The sequence below is a fragment of the Astatotilapia calliptera genome, chromosome 18 (assembly GCF_964374335.1).
Source record: "Astatotilapia calliptera chromosome 18, fAstCal68.1, whole genome shotgun sequence".
Classification (NCBI taxonomy): Eukaryota; Metazoa; Chordata; class Actinopteri; order Cichliformes; family Cichlidae; genus Astatotilapia; species Astatotilapia calliptera.
Genome location: NC_137439.1, coordinates 27572558 through 27593055, shown reverse-complemented (window position 1 = coordinate 27593055; position 20498 = coordinate 27572558). Strand labels below are relative to the sequence as shown.

The window sequence follows — 20498 nt, the reverse complement described above, 5'->3', positions numbered from 1 at the left end:
GTTGGATTTAACCACTTTCTGGTTATTGATTTTTTTGCTGGCCGCTAATAACGCTTGTAAGAGTTTTGTGTCCCCTCCCCGGACCGAGTCAGCAACCAAGCCCAGGTACAAATTTACAAAATTGATGTCAAATTTTATCTTAAAAACCTCACACAAAGTCTTATGGATTCCCAGCCAGTAGTTTTTTAAGTTAGGGCAGTCCCAAAAGATATGATAATGATGTGCCTCTTCTGATCCACATCTTCTCCAGCATTCTGCTGTCCCATTTTTATATTTAGTCTGATGAGGAGTTTTAAAAAATCTAATAATGTTCTTCCAACAGTGGTCTCTCCAAGATAGAGAACTTGTTGAGTACCAATGAAAATTACAAATCCTCTCCCAGTTCTCGTTTGTTATACCCATCCCCGATTCCAATTCCCATTTAATCTTAACATTTTGAGTAGTATCCTTCCTTGCTTGAAGGAGCACATCATATAGTTTGGAGATTGCCTTTCTCAGGGAACTATCATATGCTAATTTAACTATCTTAAAAATTTCTGACTCGACCATATTCAGGTTTGAGATATTGCAGTGTTTATTAAAGTAATCCCTCATTTGAAGAAACCTGAAGAAATCTACTTGTCTTAAGCCGTTTCTTATTTGTAATGACTGGAAACTCTGTAGTGTCCCTTTATGTGTGAAGGAATGGAATGTTGTTAGTCCACTCTCTATCCAAATCTATTATCACTTTCATTTGGTTTAAAATCTGTGTCATAAGCACACCATCTAAATACTTTTAATATTCGTTCACTACCACATATTTCAGTCACTTTATTCCATATTTTTAAAGTGTGGCTAATCCATGGTCCTTTATTTTTTAAACGGTCTGCCAATTTTTTTATCCGCAATTGAGGCTTGTAGTTGGAATTTAGGGGTTGTATTGAATTCTATGGATTTCCACTTAGCTTTCAAACTCGGGTTACACCATTGCAGCAGGGGGATGACCTGAGATGCATAATAGTAGTATTGTAAGCATGGAAGCGTTGCCCCCCCCCCCCCCCCCCCCTTTTGCCTTGCTTAACTGTAAAGATCTAAATTTAATTCTTGGTTTTTTCCCATGCCAAATAAAGTGCGAAATCCATTTGTCCCATTCACCAAACTGTGTGTGACTTACTTCAACAGGCAAAGTTCTAAATAAATAGAGGAGTCTTGGGAGTACATTCATTTTCACTGCTGATATCCTTGAGTTTAAATTTAAGAAAGGCACCAAATTCCACCTATCTAAATCAAATTTTATGGCCTGTGACAAGGGACCATAATTTACTTGTGATAGATTAGAAATATTCTTAGTTAGAATTATTCCCAAGTATTTAAGTGTTTCAGCTTCCCAATTTATATTATAATTATCTCGTAAAGTGTTAGATGCTGTATAGTTTAGTGTCATTACCTGTGTTTTGTTTAGGTTTAATTTATAACCTGACAATTCCCCAAAAACAGATAGAGAGGACATCAACTCCTCAAATGATTCTTCGGGTTCCTTCAAAAAGACCAAGACATCATCTGCAAACATTGCAACTTTTTGTTCTTCCCCAGCAACTACAATACTTTTAATTTTGGTATTGTTTCTTATAAACTGACCAAGGGGCTCAATATAAAGTGCAAATAAAAGTGGTGAGACTGGACAACCCTGCCTGGTCCCTCTTTCTAGAGTAAATGATTCAGATAAATCTCCATTGACTTTCACGCGAGCCCTTGGTTTATCGTAAAGGGATTGTATTATTAAAATAAATTTATTGTGAAAACCAAAAGTCTTCAGTACCTTATAAAGAAAAAGCCATCTGACTGAATCAAAGGCTTTCTCAGCGTCCAGTCCCACCAACATTGCCTGGACCCCATCTCTGTTTATTTGTTCAATAACATGTAGGGAACGCCTTATGTTGTCCATTGTTTGCCTTTGTTGAATGAAACTGCACTGATCCAGGTCTATTATGTCAGGTAAGATTTTTTCTAATCTTTGCTGTAAATAGTTTATAATCCAAATTTAATACACTAATGGGTCGATAACTGCTACATTCTGTCCTATCTTTACCCTCTTTGGGAATGGTGGAAATAACTGCTTCCTTCCATGAGGGGGGTAATTTACCCTTTTGCATGATCCAGTTGAATGTATTCAATAGAGTAGGAAGCAAGTCCTCTTCAAGGTTTTTATACCACTCTGCAGTGTACCCATCCGAACCCGGGGTCTTACCTACTTTTAATTTAGATATTGCCAGGTGAAGTTCTTTGGTTGTTATTGGTTGGAGTAAACTTTCGTTTTGGAGATTCGTTAAAATTGGTAGTTTTAATTTGTTCAAAAAATTATCAATTTTTATTTCATCCGTTGTTTGTGGTTGGGTATACAGTTCTTTATAGAACGACTCTAAGCTCTCTTGAATTTTCTCTAATTGATTTTCCATTATCCTTGTTTGAGGATTTTTTATTTTAAAAATTGTGTTTTCCAATCTCTGTTTACGCAGTTTATAGGCTAAGACTTTAGAGGATTTGCTTCCTATCTCATAATATTTCTGCTTTAAAAAAAATAATTTTCTTTTGAGTTTCTTGTGTATAAATTTCATCAATTTCGACCTGTATTTTTTTTATTTCTTTTTTTTTCTCAGAATTACTTTTGTATCCATCTTCCCGTTGTAGTTGTTTTAACTTTGCCTGAAGGTTGACAAATTTTTGAAGCTTTATCTTTTTCAGATGGGAGGTCATTGAAATTATTTTTCCTCTCATTACTGCCTTTAAGGAATCCCATAATATGATTTGCGACACTTCCCCGGTATCATTTAATTCAAGAAAATCCTTTATTTCTTCTCTTAACTTTTGTTTTAGTATGGGATCGTTTAATATGGTTGAATTCAGTTTCCACAGCACCTTCCTTGCTTTCTTCTCTAAACTCAAAGACAGTGAAATAGAGCTATGATCTGAAAGATCTATCGTTTTAATTTGACATCCCTTTACTCTAGTACAATCATTACTGAACATAAAGAAATAGTCTATTCTAGAGTATAGGTCCTATGGGGGCAGGAATAGTGGGTATAGTCCCTGCTTTTAGGATGTAACTCTCTCCAAACATCAATTATCCCCAATTCCTCCATATATATATATATATATATATATATATATGTATATATATATATATATATATATATATATATATATATATATATATATATATATACATATATATATATATATATATTCTGTATTTCCATGTATGCTTGCATATTTCAATAAACTGCTGCAACATTTTCATAGCATAATACAAGGAAATTAGAACCTTTATCAGGAGAGCTAATATATTTTATACAAGTTCTTTGCCACTTTAAATAATTGTTAGAGAATCTTCATACTTAAAAACTAAATAATTTAGTATCAACATAATAATAATATTTTTTTGTGTTTCATTTTCAAATCTCGCGAACACCGGTGACGTCGCGCGTCGCACTTTGGCCGGAAGTTGCGTGAGCAGTAGGCTATCATCGGAACTGATAGCCGCCTGCTATCCTAAAACACAGTAAAAAAATATCTGTAAAATCGTTTTTAGTTAATTCAGAGTCAAAGGTAAACTAACTCCAAGACAAATATGGACGACGATGTGTTGACGACTCTGAAGCTGTTGATAATTGGTGAAAGTGGCGTCGGAAAGTCCAGGTTTGTCTGTGTTTTAGCGAGCTTAGCAGCTAGCCTGTTGTGAATGTTGACATTGTTGTGTAAGTTTCTTTCTCGCTGCCCAGTGTTCCAGCTTAACTGGTTTTCATGGTGTCTGTTGATGCCAACATTTCAGCCTGTATTCACAAACTTCAGATGTTCCTGGTAACAGATTAGACACATTTCTGAACATTTTAGAAGTAGATTTGAAGTTTAAAAAAAGACATATGCTCGGGGGTTGCAGTGAGATTTGGCAGGTTAGGGGAAAACTACAAATATCTTACATAATAATGTCTACTCTGAGCTTCAGAAGGCTTTCTTTGTGTACAGCCTGGGATCAGCTGACCTGTCCTATTGCAGGTTTGGATTTTTTTGTTTAGTTTTTTCCCTTTGTGAATTTAACCAACTGTATTCTACAATATAAAGGCCCACGTTACAGGAGCCTTGTCTGCTTCCAGCCTCTAGCCAGTATAAATGCGGAATTTGCAAGTGTTGATCAGCTCAAATCCAAAGTGATATCTCCTTTGAGAACCAAACCCTATTATACAGCAGCTGCATTGAAATGCAAATGAGCACTCCATTTTTTGAGTGTTATTTCAATTAATTTCAATTTTAAAAAAAAAACGATTCAAGTACATAATATTAAGTTAAATTAGGGCTGAACGATTATGGAAAATAATCTAATTGCGATTTTTTGCCCCAATATTGCGATTGCGATGCGATATGCGATTATTTTTTAAGGTCTTTGTCTTCTGTATTATTAAACAAAGACAAGCAATACATCATATAGTATGGCCAATACTATATTACATTAATTTTAAACTGTTCTTTCCTGGAAGACAGACCTCTGTTATGATGACATGAGGTGATGCATGAATTGATGACTGACATTTTTATTTAACTTCTTCAATCACAACAGTATATTTGAACATACACAATAGTTTATTTTTAGCTTACAAACATCTGAGCATAAAGTGCTGACAAGGAACCCTGGTGTAAACATTAAAATGAAAGTCGGTACAATGTGCAGATTGCAGAAATATAAATAAAATAAATCAGTGGCTTTACCACACTCAGTTTTTCGACATCTGTGAACTACTAGACAGTCATTAAATTAAAAAATAATATTAAATAAATAAAACTAATAAATAAAAAATACACACATCTTACTGATCTCTGCAGTCAGTAACATTACACATAAGGTGCAAACATAATAACAATTGTGTAAACACACACACAAACACGCCTTTAAATTAAAACTGGCTGAACATCTTGATTATCTGCAGTAAGTAACAGCAACACAGCACAAACTAAAGTGCACAATGAGTATGGCTCAGTTAGCCATAATCATCCTAGCTCACAGGTTTTTTGCTAGGAAGACTAGCATATCTACTTTTGCTGGCTTTAAGGATGAGCGAGTGCAGGTCACTATATTCCCTCCAGTGCTGAACAGACGCTCTGAGGGGGCACTTGTGGCTGGCACACACAGATATTTGCGGGCCATCTTGCACAGTCGTGGAAAGTGAATGTTGTGCACCTTCCACCAGGCTAAGGGATCATCCTCTCCGTCAATGACAGGGGTCAACAGGTAACTATTCAACTCTGCCTCCACGACATCTTCAAGTGGCAGAGGCAAAGCTGAAGAGGCCGCACTGGTTTTAAAAAGACTACCAATAGTCTTCTTTGCCTTTCCCCCAGAGGCCTGTGCACTTGGAGAATTTTGAGCAGTTTCAGTGCGAGACCTCTTCTCCTGCCAGATGGGAAGAGAGACATTAGTTTTGCAGTTAGCTTATTTTTAAATATTATGTGTTTGTGGAAATATAATTTTCAAGGATTTACCTGATTATGTGTACGTCTAGCCGATTCCACCATTTCTGTCTTCAGTCGGGCCTTAATGGCAGGAAGGTTGTCTGCGCTGATGTATTGCGTTTTGAACCTAGGGTCCATGAACGACGCAACATCCAAAAGCTCCTGGGTGTTGAGGTCACTATACTTGTCGTTGAGGTATGCCAGGACCTTGGTTTTAATTGATCTAGTCAGATCAGTGTCCGCAGCATCTTCAGCCAAGACTGATGTTGCCAGAAGATGGAGAACTGGCTTGAGGTAGGAGATGCTCACATACTCTTCTCCAGAAAGAGCATCAGTAAATTCGGAGAGAGGATGCAGTGCCTTATGAATGGACTCCAACACTTCAGCATCCTGCCAGGTTGGGATGAGGGAGCGTGCATGTCGGTCACCTGTCAATACCTGCGATATGGCTTTCATCTGTTCCAGCACTCTGGCAATCATTTTCTCTTTGGACCCCCATCTTGTAGGGCACTCAGTAATGAGAGAGTGCTCAGGAAGCTTAAGCTCCTTCTGTGCCTCAGTGAGAGCTGCCTTTTTCTTCCAACTGTGCGAGAAGTGCCCCACCAACTTCTTGCACAGCCCAATTGCTCTTGATACTCTACCATCTTTGATTGCATTTTCTGGAGGGAAAAAAAAATAAAGTAAAAAGTAAAATTAGTGTTAGACATACAATTGGAGTTATGATGCAAGGTTTCACCATTTCTCTCTCTCTCTCTCAAATTCAAAGTTGCTTTATTAGCATGACTATGGGAACAGTGTTGCCAAAGCTACTGTTACATACATCATGACATACAAGAACATAAGACCATAAGACAAAAACAAAAAAGAAAATACATAAGAAGAGGTGGGTACATCAGGGTGGGGTTGACATAACATATCTAGAATTAACAGCAGTAAAGAACAAGATAAATAATAGTGTGGTGTGTTTGTAGGAGAGAGTGATACACAGGCTCGCACATACATGCATGCACACGCACACTCTCTCTCTCTCTCTCTCTCTCTCTCTCTCTCTCTCTCTCTCTCACGGCAGTAACTTACCAATAGCAAGATGTAATCTGTGTCCGAAACACTGGAGCCTGGTCCATTCGTTCAGCTGTGCTGCTTTCACCATATTTGACGCGTTGTCCGTCGTTATGCAGACAAGGTTGTCTTCAGGGAGATCCCAACACGCAAGCCCCTCTCTCAGGCCAGCAGCAATGTTTTCCCCTGTGTGGTCTTCGGGGAAGTAGGCCGTTTGTAGGCTGCGAGCTTCGAGGTGGAGGTCTTCGGTAATGTAATGCACCGTCAGACTTTGATAGGGCTCTGCTGTACGGCTTGACCACATGTCTGTTGTCGCCGCAAAAAACTCAACAGCCTTTAACTCCGCTGCGACCCTCCGCCTACATTGCATATGTAGCTCGGGTATTGCAGTCTGACTGAAATACGTGCGGGAGGGCATTCTGTACCTCTTATCCAGTGTAGTTACCAAATTATTGAACCCAGGCTTGGTCACCGTATTGACGGGCATCATGTCTTTCGCGATGCAGTGGGTTACTGCTTTGGTGATTTCCACGTGCCGTTTTGAAGTGCGTTCATATGGCGTAACACCATCAAACAGTTCGGTCAGTGATCCTTGCCGAGTAACGTTACTAGGTTTATTCTGCACACTACTAGATTTTTTAGCCATACATCTACCATACTCTGTTTTGTGCTGAGTCTTAAGGTGCTGGTACAAATTCGTAGTGTTTCCGCGAGATGTAGAAACTCTACCAAGACAGGTTTTACACAGTACCTGACTCTGTGCGACATCATCTGTTTTAAACCCAAAATATTCCCACATGGCTGATGTTCCATTCCTCTTTGGTACTAGCATCCCCGCAGGCTCTGGTTCTGTTGAACCTGAGGCCATTGTGTAGGCTACAGCTTTGCTTGCTAGTTCACTCTCGGTAGACTGTTTCAAAACTTTGCTCCCCGTGTCACGTGACCAGAGTGCAGCCTCTGTGGTTAGACAATCTCGTTTGATCATATCACATGTTTTACTCGCGCATGTCACGTAAACGGAGTATAATCGCAGCGTATAATCGCAGCCTTTGCGGTTAGAAAATTGCACTTGATCATGTCGCGATATTATCGCAAATGCGATATATCGTTCAGCCCTAAGTTAAATCATATTTTTTTTAAATCACCTGACTATGCACACAAGTAAGGTTTTACAAGATTTTCACCAGGAGGCCATACTTTCAACACTCTCAGGAACTAACAGTTCAATTACGTGTTTCTCTCTGATGATATCTGTGTTTTTACTCGGGAGCTAACCTAGCACAGTCTGCCCTGCACCAGTCCAGCACCCATTACTGTAAACAGCACCACAGCACTGCACATAGCCCCAGTTTAGCCAGCACCTACTGGTCAGTATAAACTCTAAATTGCCCAGAATTATAATCTTATGATTATGAATTTGCTTCTAAAAACATGTCAGAGTATTTAATGTATTCAGATGTATCCAAATAAGTTCAACAGCACATCATGTATAGATCCATGATTTGATAAAAAAAAAAAAAAAAACTCAAACAAAACAATTAAACTTCTTGGAAAATGCATCCACTGTGTCATTAGCTTGCAGCTAGCAGTAGGGGTGGGCAACAATGAAATCTCTGACGACATAGATTCCAAAGAAATTCTGAACGTTTTATTGATGGTTGTAAAGTAAATGGAAGGCCATCTTTTTCCAACAAACCGCTGTCACTGATAAGCAGTAGCAAATGTAAGCACAAAACTAGGGCTGGGCAGTGTTTGCCTTTGTAGCTCTTCAGGAGCTGCACAATATGGTCACATATTAAAAGAAAAAAATGTTTTCTACCAGAGATGACTTGGGTGTCTTGGGTCAGGCTTTTTAACCAGTTGCTGAATAATCAATTCTCCAGAAAATAGCGTCACCATTCCCAAAGGACCCACCAACCTCTCTGCCCGAACAGTAGGAGTAAATAATAAATAAATATTAAATAATATAGATTTTTAAATGCGACTTTATTCCTTAATGTTTTTTCTCCTGTTAGCAGCAAACAATTTTACAACAGCTTTATTGTTTTATAAACAATAGCAAGACACTGACTCGGTACTCGCTGACCTCATATCAAATTTGTACTAATTTTGAATTCTGTTTTTGTATTTAAGCTTTACTCTCAAACCATAAACAGCACTTAGTCTGCAGCTGAAAGAATACAAACTAAAACTGTTGGGAGCAGGTAATGTCCAAAATCATCTGGAAGCGCCATGTTTTCACAGAGTTTTTTATTCACGGCAGTCTCTGCTGGGGGAATCTATCTTATATGTGCAAGTTGTTCAGAATCAGAATACTTTAATAAACCCTAAGAAAATGATGTAAGCCATTGTTAAGCCATATCTTAGTAAAATCAAAATTGCAAAATGCAAACTGTGCGTCGCATTGTTACGGAACTGTCCGTGTTTTAATTTGGTGATTTAGAAATGTTGTTCTACATAATTCTAATCTGCTGATTAGTCTGTTTCACACTGCTGGAAACACAGAACACACACTGAGAATACCTGTTCAGTCAATAAAATTAATTTCTCTTTGGTCTGCGACAAGCGGAAGCAATTTCCACGTTTCCTTTGTTATGGTGTGGGACTTTAAACCTTAATATTTAAATAGATTTTTACCACATTTTTACCACGGTCTGATAGCGACAGGCCGTGGTAAATATGCAGTGCTGGTCCTGTTGGACATGACTGCTGCATTTGACACAGTGGATCACGATTTGCTGATCTCCCGCTTACAGCACTGTGTGGGAATTTTTGGTTCGGCACTTGTGTGGTTTAAGTCCTATCTTTCAAATAGGACCTTTTGTGTTAAGTTGGGATCCGCTTCATCCTCTGTGGCCCCTCTGCTTTGGGGTGTGCCTCAGGGATCTATTCTTGGGCCATTATTGTTTTCACTGTACCTTTTGCCTCTTGGTGCGATTTTCCGAAAACATAAAGTGTCATTCCATCTATATGCAGACGACTGCCAGCTTTATTTACCTTTTAGTCATTCTGATAGTCTCCCAAGTCGACCTCTGCTTGACTGCCTTAGCGATGTTAAAGCATGGATTGCAAAAAACCTTTTAAATTTTAATGATCGGAAGACAGAAGCGATCTTATTTGGCCCAAATCGTTTTTTCTCACGCTCCAGATGTTGATCTTGGAGCTTTGACTTCCCAACTAAAGAATTCGATCACAAATCTCGGAGTAAAAATTGATTCTGCACTTACCTTTGATGACCACGTAAACGGGGTGGTAAAATCAGCATCCTATCACCTCAGACGTTTAACGAAGGTTAAGCCCTTTCAGTGTTATTCATGCCTTTATTACTTCATGTTTAGATTATTGCAATTCTCTTTTAATAGGGGTTGGGCAGGGCACTTTGTCACGCTTGCAACTAGTGCAAAATACTGCGGCACGATTTTTAACTGGCAGAGGGAAATTTGACCACATCACTCCGATTTTGGCCTCTCTACACCGGCTTCCAATTGAATTTAGGATCCGTTTTAAAGTCCTTTTATTGGTTTTTAAATCTCTAAATGGTCTGGCACCTGTTTATTTGTCTGAAAATAAAGTGCCTTAACCTTATTATGCGCAAAGCAATGCCAGACTGTTACCTCCTATTAAGTATGAAGCTGCCAGTGCTAAAATGCAATGATTGCTAGTTAACATGGGCTCAATGAGCAGCAGGTGTTAATCAGCTGACAGTGTGAACGAGACAGAGCTGCAGACTAACAGGAGAGATGAGGAAAGTGCACAAGTTCTATTAGTAAACGGTTGTTTGAACAGGCTGTGAATGACGCAGGGCTGATGATACTCTGGGCACAAAAGGTGTTATGTCTGTCAGGTAAACATGCGTAGGCCAGTGTGCACTAAAATACCATTACAGTTGCACAGAAGCTTCTCTTCAAAACACAACGAGAAACTGCAGGTGGCCTTAACCTACCACTGCACCCCTGGCAGAGCGAGAGGCTTGTCTGTCAATTAGATCATGAAGTACAAAGTACTCATGTTTGGGGGGAAAAGTAGTTAAAATTCTGGTGCCTTTACAATCTTTTGGCATGTGCCCACTTGTCCTTTAAATCATTTTCTAACAATTTTAAGTCAGTTAAGTTACTGTTAAAATCCATGTTTTCATTTTTGTTTTTGTAATGTTACCTTTAGATCAGGGGTCGGCAACCCTAGGCACGTGAAGGGTTAACTGATGGCACGACCATAGCTGGACTGGCCATCGGGCATACCGGGCATTTGCTCAGTGGGCCGATGGTGATTTTTTGTTTTTATGGGCCGATGATTTTATTTATTTCTTTATTTGTAACGGTATAAGCAATGAAAGGTGGTGGACTGGCCAGATGCTGGCCGGTGCGTAAAAATAACTCAGTTGTTTGGTGGCTATGGCGGAGCTTCCACAGATTCAGTAACATTAGCAAGTGGTGGAGGCCAGCAGGTGGATGAAGGAAAGGGGAGGCAGGAGGAGGAGAGACCCGAGGCGGCCACCGGTCAGGTGTCAGGTGAACTGAACTTCAGGTGAGAAGTTATGACCTGCAGTCTATCTGGGTCAGATATGAACCAAGTTTAGGTGGAGTTTATTTTCGTTGTGCTGACTTTTTACAGTCAGTTACAATAACTCGTACTGTGCACTAGCTAGCATGACAGAGTTTCTATACAGCTGGGTGGATGCTATGATGTTACTGATAGTGAACTTTATTTTATTCATAAGGTTAGTAGAGTTGCCAACCATCCCGTATTCAGAGAAAATATTATGTGTTTCATATTGAGCTGAAAAGGAACACAGTTTGTCCTGGACTTTAGCTAGAATGAAAAAGACACAAAGCTGGAGTTACTCTGTGTCTTTGCTGCACAGCTGCCTCTTCTTCTCTCATTCTCTCCCCTCCCTCTCCTGTTGCTACTTCAATCATGCAACTGATCAATGATCAGCTGATCGGCTTTTCTCTCTTGTTTCTTTACGCCAGAAAGAGGAAACCGGCAGATGTGGCGCTAAACAACAGCAGCACGTTTAAGCTTGATCAGCTGTTGTTAGAATTTATTTAATATTACCTTCTAGTATCAGCTGATGTTTGCTGGAGCCACAGCTGTAAAAGCTGCTGGTCATGATATCGGTTTGGATACATGAGGGAAACATGAAGATGAAACCAGGAGATGTCCTTACTGAATCATCAGAGCTGAACAGGTGATGGAGAAACAGGTTTACCTTTTAGGTGACATGAATGAGTTGAAGGGAAGTTATGAACTGTTTCTGAGAGACAAATAACACCAGGATCCTTTTTTACGTAGCTGACAGCTGGTAACTGTGCAGGGGCGGATCTAGCAAAGTTTTGCCAGGGGGCCAGGTAGGGCATTAGCAGGGAAGGGGGGCACAAAGAAATACTTTTCTTTCTTATTCGCATTTAAAATGTCTAGCTTTTAATAAATAATTATCTGAATCTTAAACCAAAGTTTTTATCTGATGTAAAATGTATAGAAATCATACATATACCAACAAGATTGTACATCACTGTCACAACAGCATCTGTTTTCATTCAAAGGCTTTATGGCTTTTCCTGTAATACCTGGTGGGCCGGTCTCTAGTCAAAATGCCCGAGCCGATTTTTTTTTGTCCAGCCCTGGGCACGACACGCAGAGAATTAATCTGAGAAGGTGCAATAAAAAATAAATGGCTGCGCCAGCGCTGCACATTGCAAATTAGCTCGCATAGACACATTAGTTGTGCCGCTTCTTAATGACGGTATCTTAGCTAACAACCCCAACTACCAGATTCAACTTGTAATTGGCTAAAAATAACTTAGCCTACCGGTGAGAGGGACGTTGTTAGCTTTCCACATTCCGACACTTCAAAAGCTTCAGGAGATTTCCGCTCAGCGCAGCATCAGCACCGCGGAATTACACGGATACATCCGTAGACTCGAGACAGAATTCACAATGCTTTTTTGGGACTTTCAGGTGTATGGACCAATGTTTTCTTTTCTGATCAAACCAGAAAGCTTTAATGAGCAGCTGGGTTTGTCTTGCATTAACTGGCTGAGTTAATGCCAGTTAATGCAACATCGAAGCAGCTGGAATCCACAGCTGTGTGTGTTCATGCAGCTTGCATTATCACCTGCTGGACATCATCCTGACAAGTTTAACTGTCTTCAGAACATTGCAGAGGCCTTATTGACAGTATTTGGCTCTGCATATCTGTGTGAGCAGATTTTCTCTCACATTAAGAGTGTCCTCAGGTAGCCGTCTGAATATTGGACACTCGGAGACCTGTGTCTTGTTATGGATAAAAAAGTGTCTTTTTTTGTTTCAAAATAGCTGATAACTATTCGCCGATAGCTGCCAACATCTGCAAACAAATATAATCCTATAAAGTGGTTCTATATAGTGTGTAATTGTTAATATAGAGTGTTATTAAATTTATTGCTAATGCAATCATATGGCGCATTGACTTCTGAGATGGCACTCATCATCAGAAAGGTTGCCTACCCCTGCTTTAGATCGTACTTTGATCTCAGATTACTGCCTGAAATTTACAGCACTTATTTACAACTTAATTGAAACAAATTAGTCTTTGAAAAAGCTTACATACTTCCTTAAAAATGTTTGAGCTATTTCCATCCTGACTGATTCCCTGCTCCCTCTTTGTAAATCACCTCGTATCACTTTGATCAGATAAGTTGACCTGTTGAAAATGGCGACTCTGGATGCAAATTCTTGAACACAGAGACTGAAAAATATAATGAAATCTCGCCAGTTAACATTGAAACCACTTAAGTGTTTTTGGTCTTTTTCTAACCGTTTGCTTGAAGTATTTGCTGCTAACAACCCTGTAGTATTGCTAATCTTAAGGGCCTTCCTTTACACACAGACGTAGAAAATTTGTTTGAATGTTTCGTGAGTTACACATATTCTTAATGCAGATGCTCACACTGTCCATTTGATTTGATAGGATTAATTTTTTTTTGCTGCAAATAAAAAAAATCTTATCAATCAGACCGCTGCATTTGGCAACGAGTACGTCTTACTTCAAAACATGTACCGGTACTTAATTTGGAATTTTGTGTTGCAGGTTTAAATTTTTTGTTTTTTGCACCTTGCCCTGTGTCTAAAGGCCTTTACTCCTGCAGTTTTAAAGCTTTCCAATATTTTTTTTTGCTGAAAGGTGTCAAGCGCTGTTAGCATTTTCAAGACCATAAAGTTATTGCGATCCTGTGGCCCTGCTCGAGGGAAACCTGTTCAAAGCTACGGCTAGCTCACAATAGCCTGTTGTACTGGATGAACTGCTCATTTCCATTTTATCTTTATTACAGTCTGCTCCTGAGGTTCACAGAGGATACTTTTGATCCAGAGCAGTCTGCCACAATAGGTTTTACACACTCACACACGCACACACATATATGAAAACTACTATTGATTTTAAACTTATAACTTAAAGATTTTTTCTTTTTTGTCTCTTATAAATGATCAGGTGTGGACTTCAAAGTAAAAACACTTGCAATCGATGGAAATAAAGCTAAGCTCGCCATATGGGTAAGACAGAAGTTTTTATTCCTGTTGTCTACATTTCATGTTTGGGGGGGGGAACACGATGAAGTAAAACGTTTCTCCACAAGATGGTGACATGGTACAGCCAAAATTGAAGGACGTAGGTGGTATTCCCAGTATCCAGTAAAACCATGCTATGCACAATGAATCCATAACCTAAGCCCCATACAGAGAAGTGCTTGAAATTTCTTTCTAAAAAGTTATTATTATTGATATTATTATTTTATCTGGTCTCAATAAGAACATGTGTGGGAGGTTTATAAAAATTGGAAAAACCTAATGGCCTCTGTTTTTATGTGATGAGGGGAAAAGTAAGGTTTATATTGCATCTGTTGTTAAAAATAATGCAGTGTTCTTGGAAAGCGTTGTCCCGGGCATTCACATAGACGTTACTGTAACACAAAACACCTAGGGTACCATTGTCCCATTCCCTGTATGACTCCAACTCTTTCTCCCAATGGCAGCAACACATCAGGCCATGCCACAAAAGGGAAAAAAGACACAGAAAAAAAGATCAGAACCAGCTCTGAGACTTGGTCTCCAAACTATTCACATCCCAATCAGATTGAGCATCTGCCAGAATCCATATGGACCCTGTCCTGCAATCACTGGGACCTAAAGGCTTTGTTGTCAACCTTCACAACTAGAAGACACACACGGGGTCAAAGGTGGAATGGCAGCAGATCAGGGATTTAAAGAGTATTAGACAGGTGTATTGTGGTCCATCACTTTATATTAATAGTGTTGTTTTCCAGTCAAACTTGATAGAAAAAAAAAAAGATTAATTGTTCCTGAGGCAACAGCAAGCTCACATTGTGACTGTCCGAGTGGAACTTATCAGAAACACATGGTCTGTGAGGTCGGATGCTGGGAATTGGCTGCTGTGCCGCTGGCCTTAAAAGTTTGGTATCAGAAATCTTTTGCCGCTTTTATTTTCGTAGGACACAGCTGGACAGGAACGGTTTCGCACTCTGACACCCAGCTATTACCGCGGCGCACAGGGAGTCATACTTGGTAATTACCTGTACTGCAACATAAATCAAGATCAAAACAGACCGATACTGGCAGTTGCATTTCTGTCAGTGCTGTTATAGTAATGTAATGATTTTCTCCAGCTCCTTCTTACTCGTCACGTCTTTCTTTTTTCAGTGTATGATGTCACAAAGCGTGACACGTTTACGAAGCTCGAAAACTGGCTGAACGAACTGGAGACCTACACAACACGCAACGACATAGTGAAAATGCTGGTTGGGAACAAAATTGATAAAGTGAGTCACTTTTACAAATCCTTTTACATTGCGCTCTGGTTTTATGAATCCAGTTCATCCTATATTGTTTAACCCTTTAGAGCCGATCGGAGCGGGAACGCTCTGTTATGCGTAACTATTTTTAAATCCCAGTAGCACTGCAATCACGTAAGCTAGCGCAAAAATTTTTTTTGCATATGAAACCGGAGGAGTTGTACTTACATCTGATGCCATCAGCTTGTCCTAGGTCACGGTTTCCTTCCACATAAAGCTTTGCAAAAACTGCATAAAAAGCGCTTGCAGGAACAAAAACATAATATTCCAGAAACACGCTTTACCGATCCGATCAGCTGTTCAAAACACTTCCTACGTTGGAATAGACGTCAGCGCGAACTTTTGCATTTCCGCCATTACCTGCCCGAAACCGGAAGTGACGTCATTTTCGCGGAAATGTAGTCTTTTTTGCGATCAGGGCCTCAGGGCCTATACTGCTCTTTTTAAAAGTTATCTTTGACTTTATGACTTTCTGTGTCGTTTCTGGGATGCTTAGGACTCATATTGCACTGCTTGAAATAGTTTATTTTGATGCATATGCTGCTTTTTTGCAAATTTGCAGTATAATATTTATTTTCGTTTTTCCTGCAGTGTATAAAAATTGGTGTATTTCAAAAATAAAACTATGAAGACACTCAAAATTAATTTTCTGTGGTGGGAAACTATTTTGTGCAACTTTTTTGTATTTACAGTTTTGAGGGATAAGCCTCTTAAATTTCTCTAACTACAAATATATGTTAAAAAATCAAAAACGATTTTCAATTTTTTGTAGTTTATTGCACTTTTTTGCAATTTATGTAATTACTATGCACTTAATGAATACATATGATTAAAATCTGGGCTATAATGGTTGTATTGATGTATAGCAACTTGAAATGTCTTAAAGGGTTAATAGTGCATTTTGTCTGTGAAGGTTCTCAGTCATCCAGGTCATCATAGTCTAAGGAGCTGGGAAAGAAAAGCGTCTGGACTTTTTAAAGTTTCCTCGAAGACGTTTCACCTCTCGTCTGAAAACCTTTTTCAGTTCTAAGAGCAGATGGTGGAGATTTCCCACGACATCCCAGTGTTCTTCAGACCCAGCCACACACTCAGACAAAAACTGGTTCATCCCAAACACAAAACTTCCAAACACATACTTAACAACGTAATATATGCTGCACAGAACAGCGAGGAATGCTCAAACCTTTACATTGGAGAAACCAAACAGCCACTTCATGAACGCATGGCAAAACATAGAAGAGCCACCTCGATGGGACAAGACTCAGCTGTCAATCTCCATCTAAAAGACAAATGTCACTCTTTCGAGGATGCCAATGTTCACATATTGGACAGAGAAGACATATTGTTTGAAAGTGTGAAAGAAGCCATCTATGTCCACTGTGAACGACCATCTTTGAACAAAGGGTGGTGGCTTACGGCACCAACTGTCTGCCATCTATAATCCAGTTTGGAGATCCCTTCCCAGACACCTTAACGCCCCCTCACATCCTGGCCTTCTGACCTCAGTAAGGCTACGTCCACACTAATGCGTTGTCGTTTGAAAACGCATCGTTTTCTCTCCGTTTCGGCCTCCCGTCCACACTGAGACAACGTTTTCGCTGATGGAAAACGCAGCGTTTTGAAAACGCTCTCAAAAACGCATACATTTCAAAACAGAGCTTTCGCGGATCAGTGTGGACAGCAAAAACGCAGACTTTTGAAAACGATGATGCATGTTAGTCATATGATGCAGTCATGTGACCACTTCACATAAGATAGCGGAGGGCATTATACCTCTTGGAGACACTCCCATAGGGCTTAAAATCTGGGACTCTTCACCAATTACCCCTTAGAACTGAAGAAGCTTCTCGGATGAGAGGTGAAACGTCTTCAAGGAAACTTAAAGAAGTCCAGACGCTTTTCTTTCCGAGCTCCTTAGAATAGTGCATTTTAATGAGTGTTGCTTGTCTTGTGTTGTACTTTTATGATGCGTACACAATTCTCCCTCACCATTCGGGCAAATGACAAATGTTTATTTATTTATTTTTTAATATTCAGGACGACCGCGAAGTGGACAGAAACGAGGGGCTGAAGTTTGCTCGGAAACACTCTATGCTTTTTATCGGTGAGTTTCTGTGTTTGAGTAACGTCAGGCGTGGCCGGTCATGCTCGTTTAAAGTAAGAGAGGCATAAAATGTAACTTAAAGCTATTAGAATTTACCGTAGTGCTGCTTAAAAGTCAGGACTGTTAGTGCACAGCTGGAACAAGCCAAGACATCATTGAGTTAGTCATGCGTGTAGTTCAGATGAGATGAGCTGTGCTGTTTATACTGCTCGCGCATTTCTGAGTCTCTGCTGTTGAGAGACGCGGTCACTCAGACGAGCTGCATTATGATTAAAATCTAGCCAGCTTTCATTTATCAAATCCATGTCCGCACGTGTTCCTGATTCTCCTCTCCAATCTGGCCCTCTCTGGTAAATTAGGTTAAGGTTTGTGCAGAGTTTCCATTTTAGAACGGCCAATAAGGGGTTTTGAAAAGGGCAGGGCAAGAAGAATCTGAAGCTTTCATCTGCAGCAAGGATGTCTTCATCCTGATGGATGACTTCTGCTTTTATGAAGTCATTTTATACTTTATTAGTCATGTTTGTCAGCTGACTGATATGTTTAGTTTTGGTAGCATGCTGGAAAATGCTCACATTTACTTTATTTACTGATCTCTTAAATTCTTCCCTTACACAGAGGCCAGTGCAAAGACCAAAGATGGCGTCCAATGTGCCTTTGAGGAGTTGGTAGAAAAGATCCTCCAGACTCCGGGGCTCTGGGAGAGCGAAAACCAGGGTCAGAAAGTTCGGCTGGGAGACCAGGAGCATGCCAGGCCTGGGGCGTGCGGAGGATACTGTTCCATACCCTGAAATGAAAAAGCACAGACGTGAGAGGACTGACTAGTGACGGGAAACGGAGAGTGAGCGAGAGGTGGAAGTGGATGAGCACCTTTTTATTTGTCGGGAGTACGTCAGTCGGTCGAACAGACACTGCTGTTTGCACACTTCCTTTTCCATCACTTATATATCACTACTTCCTGTTTAAAAGAATCACGCAGAAAAAGAGCCTCGTGTTTGAGGTGGGTGTTTTAAATTAACCACGTGGAGTATGAGTCTGTCATCCGAGTATGTATGGTTTGAATTTATCTTGGTGGCTCAGCTGTACATTAAGACTTCAGGTTACACAGTTCTTTCAGCGTGGACCGATTTTGTGGTTAGAATAGACAGCCTGTCAGATTTTAATCTAATAAATTAATTGAAGTCTCCTTCATCTCTAAACAAATCTCACCTTCTATGTAGCTGCAAAGTACAAAATCTTCTGCCATACATATATTAGGAAGCTTTATTAAACGCATACTATAGCATTGGATTGAGGATTAGGGTGGGAAACATCCAGGCTAATGCAGGTTTTCATTTCAGTGCACATGAGAACACTGTGAATTCTCAAAAATCTAACCTTTTCCAATGACACCCCAACCACCACCCAGTTACTGACATCAGTTTGTCTTTTCTGTTCACTCGTGTGTTGTCTGTTTGTCTATTATGTCGATTCTCTGCTTCAGACTATTTAGATGCCTTCAAACTAATTGATTTCCTGTGTTTATTCCTTTTGGCGTGAAAATGTGCAAGAAAAGTGATCAACTTTGTCTTGCAGGATTTCCTGTAACCGAACCCATCTCTGTCTTTGCATGCGTGATCTGGACGGTAACTTCTAGAGCTACAAGTGTAAAGTTTACAGTACCACGAGCTCTTGCAATAAAATGTACCTTTTTATGCACTTGAGCTCATAGATTGTTTTTTAATACTAAACTTTGACCTTGTGATCTTGTTTTCGCATTTATTTTGAAGGATTCATTTAGTGTTGTCCAAGTTTATTGAAGGTATTTCATACTTAACATAGCTGTGTTCTTTCCCATCTTCAGTATATTATGAACTTGATGTGTTTTTGCTATTTGTTTCTGTTTTCTCGATAAAATATTATGTTGAACTCTTCGCCCTGCTACACCCTTTCTCTCTCCCCCCGCTCCCCCATTGCTTTTGCTGTGCATCTGTTTCAATCATATAAAGTAATATGTTAAATCGATATCTGCCTTAATATCGAGATGCATTTGCTAGAGTTATGGTCAATTAACGTTTGAATTGTTTCAAACTGAAATAAATGACAAACCTCAAGATGCCGTCACTCGTGTCTGTTGTTTAATGGCCCTGTGGGATCTGCCTTTTAGTTTCCGTGTTGTGTAGAAGCCCACCTAATCAAAAGCAGGTTTACAGTGGAAACTTCAAGTGAGGCGCTCTTTCCATAATACTTTGTTGATGACTAGCCTCCTGCACATGTAAGACTGAAAACATTCCTTGCAACAAAAAAAAAAAAAAAAAACAGACCAAAACTGGGACGTGTGGAAAAATCCAGTTAATCATGTTGTTTAAAAAAAAAAAGTTCCAGTATGTGATTACAAGCTTGATGTCAGGATGTCCCCAGATGCAACAGGACGAGACCTTCTTCTGAAGCCTGAAGGGTACTTGGTATTTCCATTATTTATTTTCTGCAGCTGATCGTGTGTGGAGGAAATAGAATTCCTGAAATGTCATTCAATATAAAATAAATTAAAAACATTTGTGAATGTTTCATTGTGATCTTTGCTGTTCCAGGAAAATGAAAAGGTTGATTTTTAAAACAGAGAGCACATCTATTGAGAGCAGCTTACGTTATTATTCCATGACACCACAGTGGCAATTCCATTTGAAACTTAACAAAAACCTTACATTCGAGCTGCTTGGGTGGGGTCTCTGTGTACATTGCTACTACAACATTACTATCTCTCTGTAAATGGTTATGGGGATTTGTTAGCTATAGAGTTATATACAAATTTGTTGATGGGAAGTGGTGCTATATAAATAATCTCAAAGGGCTTCATATTGTAAGGTAAAGAACCAACAGTAATATAAGCCCAACAATCACGCAAACCTCCTATAAGCAAGCACTTGGCGAAAGTGGGAAGGAAAAACTCCCTTTTAACAGGAAGAAACCTCCAGCTGAATGTGGCCCAGGCAGGGGCACCTATCCATCACAAATGTTGGCAGTGAGGGGAA

At 39.6% G+C, this 20498-nt stretch overlaps 1 protein-coding gene across 1 annotated transcript; it reads left to right on the top strand.

Moving 5' to 3' along the window:
- Nucleotides 1–3462: 3462 nt before the first annotated feature.
- On the top strand, nucleotides 3463–19580 carry rab18b (RAB18B, member RAS oncogene family). The gene is made up of 7 exons (XM_026150166.2): nucleotides 3463–3675; nucleotides 13851–13906; nucleotides 14009–14070; nucleotides 15027–15099; nucleotides 15235–15353; nucleotides 17424–17490; nucleotides 18106–19580. Exons 1-7 carry the CDS (start codon nucleotides 3608–3610, stop codon nucleotides 18276–18278), a joined length of 618 nt encoding a protein of 205 aa, XP_026005951.1. The 5' UTR covers nucleotides 3463–3607; the 3' UTR covers nucleotides 18279–19580.
- The last annotated feature ends 918 nt before the right edge of the window (nucleotides 19581–20498 follow it).

What these genes read in the sequence shown, in the direction of transcription:
- rab18b (XM_026150166.2), top strand. Translation starts at nt 3,608, where the DNA reads ATGGACGACGATGTGTTGACGACTCTGAAGCTGTTGATAATTGGTGAA. An exon ending in AGTGGCGTCGGAAAGTCCAG is followed by an intron (nt 3,676 to 13,850) that starts GTTTGTCTGTGT and finishes TCTTTATTACAG; the next exon opens with TCTGCTCCTGAGGTTCACAG. An exon ending in TTGGGAACAAAATTGATAAA is followed by an intron (nt 15,354 to 17,423) that starts GTGAGTCACTTT and finishes TTTAATATTCAG; the next exon opens with GACGACCGCGAAGTGGACAG.